The sequence below is a fragment of the Podarcis bocagei genome, assembly GCF_964188305.1.
Source record: "Podarcis bocagei genome assembly, chromosome: 7".
Taxonomy (NCBI): Eukaryota; Metazoa; Chordata; class Lepidosauria; order Squamata; family Lacertidae; genus Podarcis; species Podarcis bocagei.
The window spans coordinates 69,883,608-69,905,090 of record NC_138132.1 but is presented as its reverse complement, the minus strand read 5'-3'; the positions used below and the strand labels follow the sequence as shown (position 1 = coordinate 69,905,090).

Sequence of the window (21,483 nt, the reverse complement as noted above, 5' to 3'; positions counted from 1 at the left end):
GACATAAGGGGACCCCCTATACCCTCCCCACACTTCCACTGGTGGTGTTTGAATGCCCAGATAAGGCTTGATCTGTGGGTTGCATAAGATCACAGTCTGTGGGGTTGTGCGTGTGCACAGATTCCTCTATGTATGGCTTGTGAAAAGGATGTCTAGAAATTTGCCTGCTCCTTCAAGAACACTTATCACCATTGAGATAAGACTCTGTCCCTGCTCCATCTCTCTCCCCCCGCCATTCCACATCTGGAAGAAGGTGAGTGTGATGGGCAACAGGACCTTTTCAGTTTGGGCCCCTCATCTCTGAAACTCCCTTTCAAAGAACAGGGACTCTCCGAGTATTTCATAGAATCGTAGAATTGTAGAGTTGGAAGGGACCCCGAGAGTGATCTAGCCCAACTCATTGCATTGCAGGACTCTTTTGCCCAACGTGAGGCTTGAACCCACGGCCGTGACACTTCTGTGCCCCAAAGACAGAATAACATTTGATGTGGACAAGTCAAGTGATTAGGAAGATTTTCTTCTTCTTATACTATTTCCACTTCTGGCTTTGAAATGAGGATGGAGGGGAAATTGGCTTAGTTTGCATTTTCACTCACGCTTCCAGAACCAACAGGGGAATCTAAACAACAGCTGTCCTTGGAAGTTTGGACTTTTGCTTTTCTCCAACCCCAAACTCGGTATGCAACAGCATCTATTTGGGAATAGGAAAGCACTTAAATGTGCCTAATGGTGAATGCATTTTAATTAGGAGAAACGGCTTGCAAAAATATGTATGCCTTGCCCCCCCCCCAAATGTGCATATTAGGAAAATGCAATTGTAAGTGTGCTTGAATTTTTATGCAGTCTTAAAAAAAAAAAAGCAATGCAAAATTGGGAGGAACTGGAGTTAAGCCTGGAAAATTTGAAAACCGAGAGAAAGAGAAGTGAGCAGGTCCATCCGTCCTGACCTTGGAATTTTCCCCAAAAGCTCCGACTCCAGTGATAAGGGAAGCCTTCATATCTGAATCTGCTTAGTCCAGCTTTGTGTGTCCTCCCTTTCCCCCCACAACCACCCCCCAGCCACACGCAGCCGCCCTCCCATGAGACATTTCTGACCCTGACCTCAGAGCACAGCCGTGTCTGCCGGACGTTAATTGAAAATACCAGAATTCCCCTGTTGGCTTGATGGTGGCCAACGGTAACCTGATGCTGGGGGAAGAACGCTTGAGTGAAGGTTTGGAGCTGGGGGTGGGGGGAGTCCGGAAGACCCCCAGCTGCTCTGTCCTTCCTCCTTGCCCCGTCTCATTCCTCGGAGCTCTTGGGGGGGGGGACAGAGAGGGGGTTTCGGTGGGCTCAGCCGCCCCTGCGATTCAACACAAGTTACGGGGATTACTGTGATCAGAGACTGATTCTGCTGCACGTAACCCAAGCCGGGTGGCTGAGCCCCGTCAGCCCAAGGAGACCCTTTGATTGTGGGCAGGGGGTTGGCGGGCAGGAGGGAGACCCCTTCGCGAGGACCAGTTTTGCTCCGCAGACCTGGCAGCTGACACAGAGCGAGGGAGAGACGGAGAGAGAGGAACAGTGAAAATGGATTGGCGCTGGCTGGGTTTCAGGCCATGAAAGGGGAAACTGGAGACGGGTCGTGGTTTCATGGCCAGCATGTGGTCCAGGATCGTCCCAGACAACATGTCAGTTGACCCCCACCGCCAACTCCCTTCCCCAACCCACCCACAATGAGAGGAGCGGCTTAAGAGAGGCAGCTTGTCTGCTTCGTGTCTTGCAGCTGGGGGGGGGGGAGCAACGGGGGGAGGGGAGGGGCTTGCATCCCCATCCCTCCATTTTCCCCAACTTCTTCCCCATACAGTGGTACCTCGGGTTAAGAACTTAATTCGTTCCAGAGGTCCGTTCTTAACCTGAAACTGTTCTTAACCTGAGGCACCACTTTAGCTAATGGGGCCTCCTGCTGCCGCCACACGATTTCTGTTCTCATCCTGAAGCAAAGTTCTTAACTTGAAGCACTATTTCTGGGTTAGCAGAGTCTGTAACCTGAAGCATCTGTAACCTGAAACGTCTGCAACCCAAGGTACCACTGTATTAGCTGATCTGGTCAGTTCAGAGCAACTTTTTCTAACCCTTGGGATGCCCACGTTGGAAGACTCAGGACAGATAAAAGAATACACTTCTTCACACTAGTTAAACTATGGAACTCACTCCATCAGGAAGCAATGGTTGTTGAATGGTCTCTTTAAATTTGAAGGTTCATTGTTGTTCCACAAGATGTGTATTTCTTTAAGGGCCAGAGCAAATAACGTGACCTAGTTTTACAGCTGTGAAGCAGTATAGCAGGTGCTGTTAAGGTATGGTAATTAAGCTGTTGGGTATAGTATATAAAGAGCAGCACCTAGCTCTCTCAGTACCCTGGGGCATGGGGCATGCTTATTGATATATTTAGTGTAAAAGGAGTCTTTGTTTTTGTTATTAAAGGTAAAGGTAAAGGGACCCCTGACCATTAGGTCCAGTCGTGACCAACTCTTGGGTTGCGGCTCTCATCTCGCTTTATTGGCTAAGGGAGCCTCCAGGTCATGTGGCCAGTATGACTAAGCCGCTTCTGGCGAACCAGAGCAGCGCACGGAAACGCCGTTTACCTTTCCGCCAGAGCGATACCTTTTTATCTACTTGCACTTTGACGTGCTTTCGAACTGCTAGGTTGGCAGGAGCAGGGACCGAACAACGGGAGCTCACCCCGTCGCGGGGATTCGAACCGCCGACCTTCTGATCGGCAAGCCCTAGGCTCTGTGGTTTAACCCACAGCGCCACCTGTGGTCCCTCATATTAAAACCTAGCAAAAGTTATTTTTGCGTTCCTTGTAACGTGTGGTCTCCCCAGCATGCCTTCTGCAGCGCAACTAATCTGCAAATAGCCAACAATGGTGTCCACCAACTTGGGAAGCTTCCAAAGGGGATTGGGCAAATTCATGGAGGAGAGGGGCTATCCAAGGTGACTAGCCATGACGGCTATTCTCTGGAGGCAGCAATGCTTCTCAATACCAGTTGCTGGAAACCCCAGGAAGGGAGAGTGCTCTTGTGTTCAAATCCAGCTTGCAGGCTCCCCCGGGCACCGAGTTGGCCAAAGTGGGAACAGGATGCTGGACTAAATAGGACTGCTATTATGATGGCCGTTTTATTATTAGGCTGTCTGTCAGTATGCTTTTTATTATGTTTTTATAACTGATGTTCTGTAATGTGTTTTTAATGCTGTACACTGCCCTGGAATCTTTTGATAAAGGACAGTACAGTGGTACCTCGGGTTACATATGCTTCAGCTTACATACGCTTCAGGTTACACACTCCGCTAACCCAGAAATAGTACCCTGGGTTAAGAACTTTGCTTCAGGATGAGAACAGAAATCGTGCTCTTGCAGCGCGGCAGCAGCAGGAGGCCCCATTAGCTAAAGTGGTGCTTCAGGTTAAGAACAGTTTCAGGTTAAGAACAGACCTGCAGAATGAATTAAGTTCTTAACCCGAGGTACCACTATATATAAATTTAAATACTACTACTACTACTACTACTACTACTAATAATAATAATAATAATAATAATTTACCATTGGCCTGATCCAGCAAGATCTTATGGTCTAATGGCTTCACCCTGAAGCATCACAGTTCAGTAGTTTCTTTCACACTAGCTGCAGCGTATCTAGAGTCTGATCTTCTCTGGTCATTGGCCATGGTGCCTGGGGCTGAGGTGGGTTCAGCCACTTCTGGGGGGCCATGCCATCTCTTTGTCCTGGATGCAGAAGGTCCCACATTCTCCAGAATCAACAGATTGGGCTTGAAATGTGTCCCTTTTAGAAACCCTGGAGAGCTGCTGCCAGTCAGTGTAGGCAATATGGATCCGGATAGACGACTAGTCAGCTTCCCATGTCTTGAGGGTGTGCTTTGCATGCAGAAGGTCCTAGTGTCATCCCCCAGAATCTCCAGGTAGGTCTAGGAATCCCCCCTGCCTGAAACCCTGAAGAGCCACTACCAGACAGTGTAGACCGTGCTGAGCTGGATACATTAGTGGTCTGACTCAATATAGGTCAGCTTCCTATGTCCATATGGATTGTGCAAAAGTGGGGTGGAGGGAACCAATTAGATTGTAGAGAAATAGCCCATTGGGGTGGTCCCTTGCCTGGAATTGGACAGACCAGCATTTTCTCTCCTAAACAAGCTTCTGTTTTTTTAAAAAAGTAAATAAATAAATCAGCATTTAAATGTCAGTGCTGGGCAGTTTTCAGGAAAACAAAGGATCAGATAACAATCAGGTTCAAATCCCTGTTCTAAGGCCATTCACACATCGTCCAGCCACCCTCACCCCTGCTAATCCAGGTCACAGGGTACTCAGAGCAGAAGACAGGAGCAAGCATAGTGTGTCACTGCAAATGTGCTGGGAAAGACACACACACACACACACAAACACACACACACACACACACACACACACACACACACACACACACCATGACTGCAGCAAACCAAGCCATGATACTGCTCTCCAACCCCTAACCTTGCTGACCCCCAGGGAAAAGCTGTTTCAGCTCCAAAGATGTGTGATTCAGCTCACGTCGCTCTCTGAGATACTCAAAAACACTTGGTTGTGTGTGCATGTCCAGAATTCTTCCTTCCAACACTCTCAATGGAGAAACGTTTTTCTCCCTCTTTCAAAATGCTGGAACCCAGGGACATCCAAGTAAGCTGAATGTTCAGAGATCCAGGAAAGACAAAAGAAAGCTCTTCTTCACACACAGAATTTGCTCCTGCAAGATGTAGTGATGAACACCAAGTCGGATGGCTTAAAAAGAGGGTTGGACAAATATCAGTGACTACTAGCCATGATAGGTATCTTCACCACTGGATGCAGGATGCTTCTTAATATCAGTTCACAAGTGGGGATATGTGCTGTTGTATTCAAGTCCTGCTTGCAGGCTTCCCATAGACAGCTGGTGGGCCATTGTGAAATCCGGCAGCTGGATTATATGGGCCTTTGGCCTGACCCAGCTGAGCTCTTCTTATGTTCTTCCTGATGTCTTCATGAAATTTTGAGTTGTCACCAAGACTTTTATCTCTGGGCTCAGAAATATTTGCATCAGGGACTGTGGACTTATGAAAACCCACATATCATCTTGATAAGACATCTCCCATTTCAAATAATTCTCAGAATTTAACTGCCTCCCATATTATTATTATTATTTTATTATTATTATTATTATTATTATTATTATTATTATTATTATTATTATATCACTCTTCATCAAAAGATCTCTGGGCAGTTCACAGAATAAAACACAAGTAAATAATTAAAGCAAAACAATAACTCCCCCTTCCCATAGACCCACTTAAAATCAGCCCAAAATCTGTTGGAAGAGGAACATTTTCACCTGGCACCTAAAAATACATAACAAAGGCTCCAGGCGAACTTCCCTGGGGAGAGCATTTCACAAACACTGAGCCGCAACAGAGAAGGCCTCTGGACCTCACATGGAGGAGGCACACACATAAAGGCCTCAGATGATAAATGCAAAGTCCAGGCCAGTTTATATGGGGAGAGGCTATGCATTTTTGCTCCAACTCAATACCTTATAAAAATGGTTAGATGGCTTGCTTTAATCCAACACTAGCCTGATGTTTGTTAACTAAAACGAGCTATCACTCTGAGGACTCAAAGCAGATCTGTAGCTTAGTCCTAGAGCACATGTCTCCTTCCTGGAACCCTGACAAGAGCTGCTGCCAGTCAATGTGGATGAACTTGATGGACCAATGGTCTTGTATGAGCCAGGTCCCTATATGAATAGGGACTAGGGGTACCCACCAGGCAATCATGGCTAAGGAACCCGTTGTGGCTACTGCAGATGCTGGCTTTGTGTTTGGTGCAAATTGAGCCCCAGGATGCAGTTGAGGCAGAGCGGTTGAAGCAGTCCTTTGGGACGCCTTCCCTTTTTGAAGGCATAGAAGGGGAAGAAATGGAGGCAGTGAGAGATTTTACTTTCTTGGACTCCATGATCACTGCAAATGGTGACACCAGTCACGAAATTAAAAGACGCCTGCTTCTTGGGAGAAGAGTGATGGCGAACCTAGATAGCATCTTAAAAAGCAGAAACGTCACCTTGCCGACAAAGGTCTGTATAGTTAAAGATATGGTTTTCCCAGTAGTGATGTATGGAAGTGAGAGCTGGACCTTAAAGAAGGCTGGTCACCAAAGAATTGATGCTTTTGAATTATGGTGCTGGAGGAGACTCTTGAGAATCCCATGGACTGCAAGAAGATCAAACCTATCCATTCTGAAGGAAATCAGAGTTTGACCAAACTGCGGGAGGCAGTGGAAGACAGGCGTGCCTGGTGTGCTCTGGTCCATGGGGTCACGAAGAGTCGGACACGACTAAACGACTAAACAACAACAGAGTGGTGATTGGGGGATCTTTGGCCCTCCAGATGTTGCTGCATTAAAACACTCTTCAGCCCCAACCTGGGATGATTGGGGCTGCAGTCCAATGCCAGGAACAGCACAGGTTCCCTATTGCCCACCTAGAGAAGGAGAACTTGGCATAGCAGCAGAGGTGTGGTTGTCTTCACCCAACCTCCCTGCGCAGAGGTGGATCAATTGTGGCCATCCAGCCTCTCTATCTGACCTTTGGAACTCTTCCTAGGATACATGCCAACCCCAGCCACCCTCCTCCCTGGCCCTAATTTACACCCTCCTTAGGTGTTTTGGCCTGGCTGGGATATGTTCTTGAACACTGGTAATACCTCTTGCTTGTCTGGATGGATGTGTGTGTGAATGTATAGAACCTAGCCTATTCTACGATGGAAAAAGTGGGCTCTGTCCACTTCCCCACCAGGCCCCACCCGGCATCAGCAGCCCACAAAAGGTTTCCCCCAAAGGAATGTGACTGCTAAGAAGGTTCTCCATGCTTGGAGAACTTGGACTAATTAAGAGAACTGGTGCAGGATCAAGGAATAATATCAACTCCTGATAGCCGGAACATGGGAAGTCATCCAAAAATGTTTAATTCGGAACTGCTTAATTGGCTCTTTTGATTGTATTGTGATTTGGCATTGTGTTAATGTGGCCTCCATTGGATTGTTATTAATGAAAAATTAATAAAAAATATTTTATTTTATTTTTAATCAAAGAACGTTCTCCATGCTTGTCCTAGGACAAACATGGTCATGAATGCTCCACTACCTAGACATTTGAATCAGGACAACCCAGGCTTTCAAATTTCCAAATGTCCTTACCCATCATGTTCAGAAGATCAGAGAGGCAGACTCTCACGCACCTCAGTGTCCCCACGGTGGCAGCTTCTTGGTAGCCACCATGTTGCTGTTTTTTTAACTAAGAGGCAACTTTCGTGGAGTGGTAGCTGTAGGTGGACTAGGTTTGTGTTGGGGTTGTTGGACTTCTGCCAACATCCCTGACTCAGACACATCGCACATGTGCGACGCAGCCTAGTTAACAACAGGACTAGGTAATCTTCCCCTCCCCATCTAGCCCTGTCACCCGGTGGGGGCCACAAAGCCGCTACAAAAGGGTCCTTTTGTTCTCTCATTTGCCTGACACAATTCTCAGTTGGCTGGCAGTTCCCAACTGAGACATGTCAGTTTCATTGTAATGAATTGCCCTGAGCATAGCACAGCCCATTTCCACAAATTAGTGTTCATTTCCAAGACACCAGAACTCCACCCCCCACCCCACCTACCCCCCCGCACCCGACCTGGATCACATCATGCTGTACAAAGTTGTCCTGTGTTAGCAAAGGATGGGAAGTAAAGGGAGATGCTGAGGAGGAGAATCAGCAGCCCAACCTGATCAGACAGGAGTTCTGAACAAAACTTGAGGGAAATGACTGAGGCACCTTTGTGGCAACAACACAATCAATGAGCTCTGACCACAGGACTCTTGAATGAGGTACAAGTGCAAAAACTATTCAGGGGCTGGGCTCTTGGTTGCTGTGGGGTTAATTCATCCATCACCACAACCATACACCCTACTCAGGTATTTTGTACCTGTCGCTTACCAAATGCATGAAGGAGTCAATAGGAATGTGCTCAGCTAGGCCAACCCCATCACAAGGGCATTTTTTATTATTGTTTGACAAGTTTTACAGACCCTCCGAGTGTCCCTATTTTCCAGGGACAGTCCTGGATTTACAGAAGCTGTCCCGGTTTCTGGTTTGGTCCTGGAATGTCCTGCTTTTCCTTAGGACATCCTTATTTTCATTGTAGAAATGTTGGAGGGTATGGAGTCATGCGACCCCCCCCAAAAAAAAAAAAAACACCAAGGAGATAAGTTAATTACAACCTTTAGAAGACATCTGAAGACAGCCCTGTATAGGGAAGTTTTTTTAATGTTTAATATTTCATTGTGTTTTTATATGTTGGAAGCTGCCCAGAGTGGCTGGGGCAACCCAGTCAGATTGGCAGGGTATAAAGAATAAAGTCAAGCTTGCAAAAATTTATAATTTGCCCGATAATAAATGTTGGAAATGCAAAGAAACTGAGGGTACATTCTTTCACCTTTGGTGGACGTGCCCAAGGATTAAGGCTTTCTGGGAGATGATCTATAATGAAATGAAAAATGTATTTAAATATACCTTCCTGAAGAAACCAGAGGCCTTTCTCCTGGGCATAGTCAGCCAATTGGTGCCAAGGAAGGATAGAACTTTCTTTATGTATGCCACAACAGCAGCAATAATTCTTATTGCAAAGTACTGGAAGACACAAGATCTACCCACCCTGGAAGAATGGCAGATGAAGGTGATGGACTATATGGAACTGACGGAAATGACTGGCAGAATCCGAGACCAGGGAGAAGAGTTGGTGGAGGAAGATTGGAAGAAATTTAAAGACTATCTACAGAAATACTGTAAAATTAATGAATGTTAGAATGATGTTGGAATGAAGCTAAGGGGTTTTTAGTAGTAATGCTACAAGGAGTATGTAAAAATGGACAGCTAACAGATGAGAATATACAGTTATTACATATCAAGACTAAGGTCTAAGATAAAAACAAAGAGGGAAAGGATTTGCTGAATTAACTTACTGAACTGGAATACAAAAAAGGGGAGGTGTGAGGAGGTCAGGGAAACAAGTGAATGAAAAACAAGATATGGAAAGATTGATTTGTTTTTAATTGTTTTTACTTTTTTGTATTTTGTATTTTCTTCTTTCTATTTTTATTCTTCTTTTTTGTTCTTATTATTACTATTGTGACTTCTTTTTTATCTTTGAAACTTTAATAAATATCTTATAAAGATAAATAATAAAATCATTACTATTATTATTATGGAATAGGATGTCCCTATTTTCATTGGGAAAATGTTGGAGGGTATGGTTTCATATAATGCTTTATTGTTACAAAACCTCAAAGGAATAATAATAATTTACAATCATAATTTATTATTTATACCCCGCCCATCTGGCTACAAAAGTGGTTACAAACAGGATAAGGCAATAAAATTGTCAGTTAAAAACAGCTATTTAAAACCTTCAAAAACAATTAAAAACAACAGTAGGCCAAAAACTAGATTAAAACATCCAGCAAAGTTCCATCTCTAGGTAGTCTTGCATGAATGAAAATGAATTTAGCTAGTGCCAAAAAGAGTACAGTGAAGGTTTCTGCCTGGTGTCAGTAGGCAGGGAGTTCCAAAGTTGCTGCCAAGGTAGAATATCTATTTCCTGCAAATGCAGAATGCTGGTTACAGTGCCAGTTCCACAGTGGTCGAGTGGGTATGTATGGATAAGGCGATCTAGCATGAAAAATGGTCCCAAGCTGTTAAAGGCTTTATAGTATTAATAGTGACACCTTGAACTTGGCCCAAGAAATTCAGGCAACAAGGCAAGAGTCCAGGCTGAACAACTCCTTGCAGAGTTGGAACAAGCTGTGACTATTGCTTGATCAGCAGGTAACCTCAGAATGAGCCTGAAATATTGTTGCAGCTCAACAGCCACGGGAAAGTTGTTGAGAGGGGAAGGAGCTCACGGAACATGCCAGTTCACTGACACGGGATTGATACCAACAATGGCTTTATGGTGACTCAGCATTCATGACAGTTGCAGATGCTGAGCCATTGCTTGTAGGTCAATAAGTGTTTATTGTGGCATCAGCATATAGAGGACTTCCTTGAAACATCTCCCTTCCTGCAGGGCAGTGATCATACATTGGCTAAGGCAACGGACCTCTTTCTCTTACAGCCCCTTCAGCCGTGTCCATCATGCACCAGGTGAGTCGGACGGTGGACAGCATCACCCTCTCGTGGTCACAGCCCGACCAGCCCAACGGAGTCATTCTGGATTATGAGCTGCAATACTACGAGAAGGTACCAGGGGTCAGAGGGGCATAGGTTGGGGCATACATCCAACTCTCCTCAGGGAGAGTCATCAGGGACCAAACTGCGGGCACTCTCTGGCAGACCACTGCCGTGGCTGTTCCAGTCGAGAGACAAGCCAGCTTGTGATATATTGCAATGCTGAAAACCAGTTATTGCCCAACTCTTAGGCAGAGCATCTCCTTTGCATGCAGAAGGTCCCAGGTTCAGTCCTCAACAGTCTCTCCAGGAAGGACTGAGGATGTTCCCCCTGCCTGAAACCCCCCAAGAACTGCTCCCATTCAGGGTTGGCAATATTGAGCTAGATCAGCGGTTCTCAACCTGTGGGTCCCCAGATGTTGTTGGACTACAACTCCCATCACCCCTAGCTAGCAAGGCCAGAGCTCAGGGATGATGGGAGTTGTAGTCCAACAATATCTGGGGACCCACAGGTTGAGAATCGCTGAGCTAGATGGACCAGTAGGTCTGATGGAATATGAGGCAGCTGTGGAGGAGGAAGAGCTGGGTCAAATACATTGGTCCAATAAGAAACGTAATTGGCCTAGTTGGTTATAAGTGGGAAGATACACCTTCAAAGTGTCTCCCATATCTCACTTTGATGTTGCACCTGAGCACCAGACACAGAGCTGGATTTTAAATTCCAGTAAGATCTCTGCATTAGTGAATCTGCCGACAGGGTTTCTTTGAAGTGAGCCTCTTGAGTTCCTCTAGAGCTCTGGCATTAGAAGAGGCTTTGAATCGTCTCCCGCTGGGAAAACTCCTCTCTCTCTCTCTCCTTTTTCTTTTTTGAAATGGAAAACTGACAATTACTGTCAATGTGTGTGTTGCATTTTTCTGGAAAAGAACAACATTGGTTTTATTCTGGAGAGCCACTTCTGAACCTCATACTGGGAGCTGTGGTCAAGGAGGGGGGAAGGAAATGGACCCATTCTGGGCCCTCTCCTCAAACTTCACTTGACATGCAATTGCATCTCATTCTCTCCTCCATCCTGATTAGTGCTGAGCTGAAATCCTCTCCACCAACCTCCGCATTCTGCAGGCCAGTTATGAAATTGGGAGCGGGGCATTTCTAACAAAATTTGGGATGTGCAAACAAGGAGGAACCTGAAGGCTATATGTGGTCCTCCAAGGCTCTCTATTTGGCCCCCAGGACTCTCCCCAAACCATATCCCTCACCAGTCTTGTTTCATACCTCTTGAGTCTTTTTTTTCTGGCTGGAATGTGTTCTTGAATGTTCAGCATGCCTATTGCTTGTCTGGACACAGGATAGAGTGGTGTGTATAGAAACTATCCTGTTGTACAAAGGTATATATTATATTTATTGCTTTTCTCCACTTTTGCCTCTGGCCTCACTCACCACTGTCATGTGACCCCTGCACAGCGCCGAGGGCCTTCTGGTGGTTCCCTCGCTGCGAGAAGCCAAGTTACAGGGAACCAGGCAGAGGGCCTTCTCGGTAGTGGCCCCTGCCCTGTGGAACGCCCTCCCACCAGATGTCAAAGAGAAAAATAACTACCAAACTTTTAGAAGACACCTGAAGGCAGCCCTGTTTAGGGAAGCTTTTAATATTTAATAGGTTATTGTATTTTAGTGTTTTGTTGGAAGCCGCCCAAAGTGGCTGGGGAAACCCAGCCAGATGGGCTGGGTATAAATAATAAATTATTATTATTATTATTATGATGATGATGATGATGATGATGATGATGATGATGATGATGTTGCCCAGAATGGAAAGTGGCTCTCAGGCTGAGAAAGGTTCCCCCACCACAGCTCAACAGTGCGGGCAGAAATTAGTGCCCTTGCTCTGATCTGGCTTGATGATGATTCCATGGGATTCCATCCAAAGCCAACTGAGAGTGAGGGCAATGATTCATGCGTTCACTGTGGAGCCTTATGAGAAAATAAATGAATGAATGGTGTTCCCAGCAATGGGGAGTGTGATTGTCAGTGTTTTCAGAATCTCGAAAAACAGGCAGCAAAAAAGATAAACAGAAGGGTACAGCGTCTGCCTCTGCTGCCAACTCACTAATTTCAAGTCCTAAAAATAGCTTTTATCTGACTATATAAATGGCTTATGCATATAAAATTAAAATATAAATTTTATTCAAAAGTTACAATACAGCTTGGTCCGCTGCCATAGAATCCTAGATTGATCACTCCAATCTTCAATGCCTCTTCACTGTCATGTTGGCTCGTCAAATACCCTCAGTAGGAACCCGACTACTAGATATTTTCCGTTAATATATCCCCTCCACGGACACCTGCAATGATTATAAATACCCTGTTCTTCTTCAATGAATTCCTAAACTTCTTTCCTCTACAAAAATCTTGCAGTTTTAAACCAGATTGAGTTAGGCACTCTTCTGTTGGAATGAGTCAGGTGCAAGAATCATTGGCAGACAGAAATGCTTATGACGGGGATCCACAATCTCTTTCATTCCCCAGTTGCGAGGAATTGTGTGTGTATCAAAGAGGGGGTGTATGTATCAGGGAAAAAAGCTAATTAAAACTCCATGATTGCATGAAGTCACAAATGTCCTTCCCGCACCCCACACTTCAATTCGCAGTGGAAAGGGCTAATCCTCTGTTCCCTCCAGATGACCTATATTTTGGTTCCCTTCAGGCCAGCAGGAGCTGGGGGAGGGGGGGAGAGCCCACCGTTCTGAGCCGATAAATAGGTCTTGACCTATATTGCATAAACGGGTGCCCTGGCTCTGCCTTGCTCAGTCCTTGTTCCACAGCAAAGCCAGGAGAGAGTGGCAGAATCAGGGCTGGTTCAGTGTGTCAGGAGGGGGGTGTCTCTTCTGAACCACCACCTCCTTCACCAGATGTTTGTTCCCATGTAAATATTAGGGGGAGACTTTCAGGAGGGTGGCGTGGAAGTCGAAGGACTTTCAGGTGAGGGGATGCTTGGATAGATGGATGGATGGATAGACAGATAGAGATAGATAGATGATAGATAGATAGATGATAGATAGATAGATAGATAGATAGATAGATAGATAGATGATAGATAGATGAGAGAGAGAGAGCGCGCACGCGTGTTTTTCTGGGGGTACTCAGAGGTACGCATACCCTTAAACATTTTGTGAATCTTTGTACCGTATTTTTCGCCCTATAAGACGCACCGGCCCATAGGACGCACCTAGTTTTCAGGGGGGGGAAATCAAGGAAAAAAATATGATTTCCCCCCCCCCCCCGCAGCTCTGGGAGCAGCGGACAGGCTGCACGCAGCCTGTGCGCTACTCCAAGACCTTCTCCCTGCTTTTGCGGGAGGTGGCGGAATTCCCCCACCTCCCGCAAAAGCCCACAGGAGCCCCACTTGACTCCTGCGGGCTTTTCGACTAGGAGGGAGAAGGGAAAAGCCGCGGAGCCACTTTAAAGAGCGCACGGCTTTTGCGGGCTTTTGCGGGAGGTGGGGGAATTCCCCCATCTCCTGCAAAAGCCCGCAGGAGGGAGAAGGGACTGATTCGGCCAGTCAGTCCCTTCTCCCTCCTTGGGGAAAAGCCCCCAAGAGCGGCGCGCTCTTTAAAAGGTGCACGGCTCCTGCAGGCTTTTCTAGGAGGTTGGGGAATTCCCCCACCTCCTAGAAAAGCCGGGGAGCCCCTTTAAAGAGCGCACGGCTTTTGCCTGCTTTTGCAGGAGGTGGGGGAATTCCCCCATCTCCCGCAAAAGCCCAAAGGAGGGTTGGAGAGCAGCGGCAAGGCGTCGCGCGCCTTCCTGCTGCCCCCCATCCTCTGGGGCTGGCGATGGGAGAAGCGCTGCTTTCCCCACCGCCAGCCTCAAACCCGGGTTGGAGAGCAGCGGCAAGGCGTCGCGCGCCTTCCTGCTGCCCCCCATCCTCTGGGGCTGGCGATGGGGGAAGCGCTGCTTTCCCCACCGCCAGCCTCAAACCCGGGTTGGAGAGCAGCGGCAAGGCGTCGCGCGCCTTCCTGCTGCCCCCCATCCTCTGGGGCTGGCGATGGGAGAAGCGCTGCTTTCCCCACCGCCAGCCTCAAACCCGGGTTGGAGAGCAGCGGCAAGGCGTCGCGCGCCTTCCTGCTGCCCCCCATCCTCTGGGGCTGGCGATGGGGGAAGCGCTGCTTTCCCCACCGCCAGCCTCAAACCCGGGTTGGAGAGTAGCGGCAAGGCGTTGCGCGCCTTCCTGCTGCCCCCCATCCTCTGGGGCTGGCGATGGGGGAAGCGCTGCTTTCCCCACCGCCAGCCTCAAACCCGGGTTGGAGAGTAGCAGCAAGGCGTTGCGCGCCTTCCTGCTGCCCCCCATCCTCTGGGGCTGGCGATGGGGGAAGCGCTGCTTTCCCCACCGCCAGCCTCAAACCCGGGTTGGAGAGTAGCAGCAAGGCGTCGCGCGCCTTCCTGCTGCCCCCCATCCTCTGGGGCTGGCGATGGGGGAAGCGCTGCTTTCCTCCACCGCCAGCCTCAAACAGCAGACTCTCCTGGCTTCAGCGGAAGCAACGCGAAGCCTCCGGAGCGCAGGCTTCGGAGGCTTCGTGTTGCTATCGCTGAAGCCAAGGAGTCTGCATTCGCCCCATAAGACGCACCCACATTTCCCCTTCATTTTTGGAGGGGAAAAAGTGCGTCTTATAGGGCGAAAAATACGGTACTTTTGTCCATTTACTGTATTTATTTTTCCTGATTTGAACTATAAAGTGGTGGTTTTCTTGAGTCAAAATGAAAGCACTCCTAAACATGTTTCTTAGAAAGAGAGCACTGGGTAGGTAGGTAGGTAGGTAGGTAGATAGATAGATAGATAGATAGATAGATAGATAGATAGATAGATAGATAGACAGAGATATAGAAATAGAAATAGAAATAATAGAAATAGAGATAGAGATAGAGATATAGATATAGATATAGATATAGATATAGATATAGATATAGATAGATATAGATATAGATATAGATATAGATATAGATATAGATATATAGATATAGATATAGATATAGATATAGATATAGATATAGATAGATAGGTGACAGGGCAACCCAAATAGATGGATGGGATATTATTATTATTATTATTATTATTATTATTATTATTATTATTATTATTATATAAATAGGTACTTTGCATATTGTTAGAAACTTTAATACATGCAAAACCACAGACAGTATTGCACCAGTTATATAAATGGCACAGAATAACTATGTGTTAGTATAATTACGGTATCATTCATAAATAATAATAATAATAATAATAATAATAATAATAATAATAATAATAATAATTTTTTATTTATACCCCGCCCTCCCCAGCCAAGGCCGGGCTCAGAGCGGCTCAGAGCGGCTTACAAGCAATAATAAAAACAAGATGAATGATTACAACTTAAAAACAAAAATAAAATACAACATTAAAATAATGGAACATTAAAATATTAAAATGTAGCCTCATTGCAGGAGGAGAAGGAAAAGAAAAAAGAAAGAGAGGGAGGGAGGGAGGGAATCAAATTGGCTCCAAGCCAAAGGCCAGGCGGAACAACTCTGTCTTACAGGCCCTGCGGAAAGAAATCAGATCCTGCAGGGCCCTGGTCTCATGAGGCAGAGCGTTCCACCAAGCCGGAGCCAGAGTTGAAAAGGCCCTGGCTCTGGTTGAAGCTAATCTAACTTCCTTAGGGCCTGGGACCACTAGGGTGTTGTTATTTATGGACCTTGAGGCTCTCCGTGGGGCATACCAGGAGAGGCGGTCCCGTAGGTACGAGGGTCCTAGGCCGTGAAGGGCTTTAAAGGTCAAAAGCAGCACCTTAAATCTGACCCTGTACTCCACCGGGAGCCAGTGCAGCTTGAAAAGCACTGGGTGAATATGCTCCCATGGCAGAGACCCCGTGAGGAGCCTCGCTGCAGCATTCTGTACCCGCTGGAGTTTCTGGGACAGCTTCAAGGGCAGCCCCGCGTAGAGCGAATTACAGTAGTCAAGCCTGGAGATGACCGTCGCATGGATCACTGTGGTCAGGTCGGGGTGGGAAAGGTAAGGGACCAACTGCTTGATGCAGCGAAGGTGGAAAAATGTTGCCTTGGCTGTTGCTGTACCTTACGCCTCCACGGAAAGGGAGGCGTCAAGGATTACACCCAAACTCTTAACGGAAGGCAATGGCACAAGAGAAGGGAGTTGGTCCCTCATCCCCATGCCATCCCGACCTAGCCATAGGACCTCTGTCTTCGAAGGATTTAGTTTCAATCGGCTCCCACGAAACCATCCAGCCACAGCTTCCAAGCATCTGGTCAGTGTGTTCGGGGCCGAGTCGGTGTGGCCATCCATCAGCAGATAGAGCTGAGTGTCATCAGCATATTGGTGACAGCCCAGCCCAAAGCTCCAGATAATCTGGGCAAGGGGGCGCATAAAGATGTTAAAAAGCATTGGGGAGAGAATTGCGCCCTGCGGCACTCCACACACCAAGGAGTATATATATTTATCCTTAGTATAGTTCAGCCAATGGGCATAAATATTTGTATACAAATTTTTGTAATCTTTTTTTAAAAAAGTACTGTGGTGCAGAATAAATACATATAAAACAACGACTTAACAAAAATAAATGCATGTGTTAATTATATAAAATGACATAGAATCACTATGAGTATGGTAAATATAATAATGTAAAACACAGCTGCAAACCCAAGTTGTGAAAGGCTGACCTAGAAGAGGCCCAGGGTGATATATCTTGGGGGCGGGGGGGTGCCCAGAAGGTTTCGTTTTATCAGCTGGCGTCTGTTTGCCTGGCAGGATTTGAGCGAGTTCAACGCCACGGCAGTTAAGAGCCCCACCAACACTGTGACGGTGCAGAACCTCAAAGCTGGCACCATTTACGTCTTCCAGGTGCGGGCACGCACTGTGGCAGGCTATGGGCGTTACAGCGGCAAGATGTACTTCCAGACCATGACTGAAGGTGAGATATGGTGCAGAAGACTCCCTGCGCCAGTTAGGGAATCTTAAGCTCAGTTATCCATGATTCCATATCCGTTTCAGAGCATGTATCTATACATATATATCCTCCACTGCCTTGCAAGATACAGTATCTTCAGGAGAAGAAAAGGCGATGGAGTAAACCCTACACAAATCTGGAGTAGAGTCCTTAAGATGGCTGGATGGCGCCTTGTACGCCTCCTTCTGGCATCTCCTGCAGCCAACCTGGTGCTAAACGTATTGCTCTGCTTTCCTTTGGACCACATCAGGGAGGCCGAGAGGGGGGTCTTGTCATTTGGACAGCCCAGGACCTCTACAGCACTGCCCAGGCTTGCACCAAGGGGATGTCGCTTCAGTGCTGCTGACATAGCGATTTGGCTTCACCCTCAGAGGCGCACTCCATTGTCTCTCAAAACAGATGGATGCCAATAGCAAATATATTTCAAAAGAATCTTTGTTGTTGTTGTTTAGTCGTGTCTGACTCTTCGTGACCCCATGGACCAGAGCACGCCAGGCACTCCTGTCTTCCACTGCCTCCCGCAGTTTGGTCAGACTCATGTTTGTGGCTTCGAGAACACTGTCCAACCAAGAATCTTTAAGTCTGAACAAAATGCTTGTTTAACCTGGAGGTAGACTGTCTGAATTGTGCATTGCTTTGTAACGATTTGTTGGGTCTCTGGACCGTAATAAAGATTGATTGATTGATTGATTGATTGATTGATTGATTGATTGATATTTCAAAAGACCTCTTGAAAATTCATCAATACTTAAGTGGTTCCAAGGAGGTGGTTTGAGTAGCCATGGTTTTGCATATAAGTGCCATCCCCAGAACATAACCCCTGCTTAAGATGTGAGTTACCTGTACACATTTTTTTGGTCACCAATATATGCATTTTATGATACGTGCTTACATGCATTACTTTGCACTGCAAAATTCAGAAAAGTGCAAATTTCAAAGGATGGGTGTGTTTCTCTTCACCTATTGTTTCAGGACGTGCAAATTAGAGAGGTTCACTTTTCATGTGCACAGTCACTCAGCTCTCCCTCTCAGTGCCAACCATGGTTGGGATTGGGCCCCCTTCATCCAACTGAGGAGTAAACCCCACCTTGTTCTTCTTTCTTGCTCCTCACAGCTGAGTACCAAACCAGCATCCAGGAGAAGCTGCCGCTCATCATTGGCTCCTCGGCTGCGGGACTCGTCTTCCTCATTGCACTGGTAGTCATCGTCCTTGTTTGCAACAGGTAGGGACCTTTTGCTACTGGGAGAGGCAGGTGGGGATCATTGGGAGGAGGGAGGGAAGCTGGGAGAGATCCAGCAGGCATTATAAGAGATGCTGCGCTGCTCCCGTTTCACAGCTCTTGCATCAAACAATGCACAACGGAGAAACCAGTGCTGCAGAGGAAAGGGGTGCCAGTCTGAAAGGAACCACTTGTATGCTAGCTCAGGTTTAAAGCATTCTGGTTTGCATGCAGAAGGTCCCAGTTTTGAATCTCAGCATCTCCAGGCAGGACCCTAGAGAGCCTCTGTTGGTCAGAGCAGGCAATAACAGGCCAGACTGACAGAGGCAACTTATTCTATTCTTAAAAGAAGCAGCAGTAGAAGATGCTCTGAGATGGTTGGCTCTTGCTGGTCCAGGGGTGGGTGGGAAAACCTTGTGGGAGAGAGGTGGCTGGTGCAGATTGGTGCCCTGTGAATGCTTAACATAGGCCCCAGAGACAGTGCAGATTGTATGTACAGCTTCTGTGTAAATTGAACGGCCGCCCCATATGCACCCTAGTGCAGATGCAGCCTCCCAGGAGAGGGAGGGAGGGACTTGGAAGGGGGGAAGGGGCGGGCTCCAGGCTGGGAGGGGCGCGAGAAAGATGCTCTGTGCCTCTGGGCTGAGAGCTGAAGCCCAGCCTTGCCCCCCTGCTCTGCTAGTCCATCTGCCTCCCGCTCAGCCCGGTGCTCTCCTTCCAGAAGACGAGGATTTGAGCGTGCAGACTCCGAGTACACCGACAAGCTGCAGCATTATACCAGCGGCCACAGTATGTACTCTCCAGTGGGCATGAAGCCCCAAGGGTGAGGTGAGGGGTGGGGTGGGGAGGTTGTTTCCTGGTCTGCCTCAGTGCCTTCGGACCTCTGCCCCCCATTGTTTGAAGGCATCTGGACAAACTTACTTTTTTAGAGCCACCTCCTTCAACCCTGGCTCCCCAGATGTCGTCAGACTACAAGGCCCATCATCCCTGAACTTTGGCTATGCTGGCTGTGGGTGGTGGTTCCTGTAGTCTAGCAACATCTAGGAGAGCCAAGGCTGAAGAGTTCCTTCATAGCATATTCCAAATAATGTTCCACCCTCTAGGCCCACACTTTGCTGTTCTTTGCACACGAAAAAGTCCCCAGCTGTCAGTCAGGTCTCCATAAGAGCCAGGCTTCTGGTGGTAGAGCAGAGGACAGGGATATAGGGTGGAGTGGAGGACGGAGCTGGGCACCAGAAATGGATGTGTGTCTTGGAACAGTCTGGGGACAGAAAACACAGACCAGAGAGGGCCACAGAGAGGCCCACTTACCACTGACTTGCTTGATACCAGAAGCTTGCCCAAAAGCGACCATTGCTCTTGGGCTGAGGAAGGTCCCCCACCCCTGGCTGAAATCATTGTCCTCACACCATAAATGATTTCCTGACCCACTGAGGCCAGGGTATTGCATGACAGTGATGTCTGGGATGGGGGAGGGGAGGGATGAATTCAACAAAGCACTAAGCAAATTGTTCCATCAATATAAGGATTTATGGGGTCACGAAGAGTTGGACACGACTAAACGACTAAACAACAACAACAATGGAATGATCTCTGCTTCCCCTCTCCCTGAAGGCTCTTGAAATGGGAGCCAGTGTGGTGTAGTGGTTAAGAGTGGTAGACTCGTAATCTGGTGAACTGGGTTCGATTCCCCGCTCCTCCACATGCAGCTGCTGGGTGACCTTGGGCTAGTCACACTTCTCTGAAGTCTCTCAGCCCCACTCACCTCACAGGGTGTTTGTTGTGGGGGAGGAAGGGAAAGGAGAATGTTAGCCGCTTTGAGACTCCTTAGGGTAGTGATAAAGCGGGATATCAAATCCAAACTCTTCTTCTTCTTCTGAAATCTCAGCAGATTTGGGGACAGCATCATGCATGCAGAGAGGGGGCAGGGACAGAACGTAGCTAAATGCCACCCAGGGATTGGCCTTTGCTGATCAGCTGACAAAGCTCAGGGTGGCTGGTAGTACCTCTGAAGTATAGGGCACAGTCAGCCAGACCTGCAGTTGAAAGGGCATTAGTGGTGCAGAGATCAAGTGTTGGGCCCTGGTCACTTGGAGCCCTAGTCTGAGGCATCGCTCCCTCCTCCCTAGACCTCACTACATCTGCTAGCCTGACCCAACAGTGTCTCTCTCTTCTTCTGTTACACACATGCACTGGATACTAGCTTCAGGTAGTTAGCGCCCTTACTCCACATGCAATCGCCAAGTACCCCACTTTCAATAAGGAGGAAAATGGAACAGCCAAATAGCATCGCAAGTATAAAAGCAGTTTATTTTTAAAATATATTTTGAAACTGTTTTTATATAACTAACAGACTATTTCAACAATTCAACAACAACAAAGGGGGTGAAATTGAGCATGGTCAGATATAAGGTAAGGAGACGAAAGATAAAAAGGAAATCGGGCAAAAAGAGGCAGTACAGCAGTAATAATCCAAGATCAGACATAAACAGCAGATCAAAAACTCACAAAATCAAAAACAGTGCAAGATGAAATCATGTTTTGATAGGATTTGCTGTGTGTGTGACTGCCATTAAATAAGCTGCAAGAAGCCACAAAATCCATCAGGTCTGTTTCTCGTCTAAGAACCCAGAGTTGTGGGTCAATTTCTCTGATGGCCCTGTAAAGAAGGCTCTTTGAAACCAGTTGGTAATGGAGTATGTAGAAAGGTCCTTCCTGCCTTGAGCCACGACTGAACAAGCAGCTGTTAGCAAACGAGTTATTAATATATCTTGCTTTGTTAAATTGAAGGAAATCACCCATAAATATTGAAAGTAAGCACAACCTGGGGTTCCAGATAGATCTTTGGTGCGGTGATGGTGCTGAGTTCAAAAGCCACTGGATCCCAATATGTATTGACATAAACACAATCCCAGCATGTACGGTAGCAAGAACTTCCCATGTTGCAACCCTGCCCACAAAACAAGGATCACCCTTTTAGAATAAGAGCAGTTTCTACCCTGT

The 21,483-nt window shown here is 47.1% G+C and overlaps 1 protein-coding gene across 12 annotated transcripts in view; it reads left to right on the top strand.

The window, feature by feature from the left end:
- EPHB2 (EPH receptor B2) overlaps window positions 1-21,483 on the top strand; it is a 128,882-nt gene that overhangs the window by 89,894 nt on the left and 17,505 nt on the right. For 5 of the 12 annotated variants that reach the window (XM_081201449.1, XM_081201443.1, XM_081201448.1 and 2 more), the window contains exons 6-9: window positions 10,212-10,336; window positions 17,062-17,224; window positions 18,375-18,483; window positions 19,163-19,269. In XM_081201449.1, the coding sequence (XP_081057575.1) occupies window positions 10,212-10,336; window positions 17,062-17,224; window positions 18,375-18,483; window positions 19,163-19,269 (504 nt within the window). The remainder of the gene's footprint in view (window positions 1-10,211; window positions 10,337-17,061; window positions 17,225-18,374; window positions 18,484-19,162; window positions 19,270-21,483) is intronic. The other 7 variants (XM_081201442.1, XM_081201447.1, XM_081201446.1 and 4 more) reach the window with 3 other exon arrangements.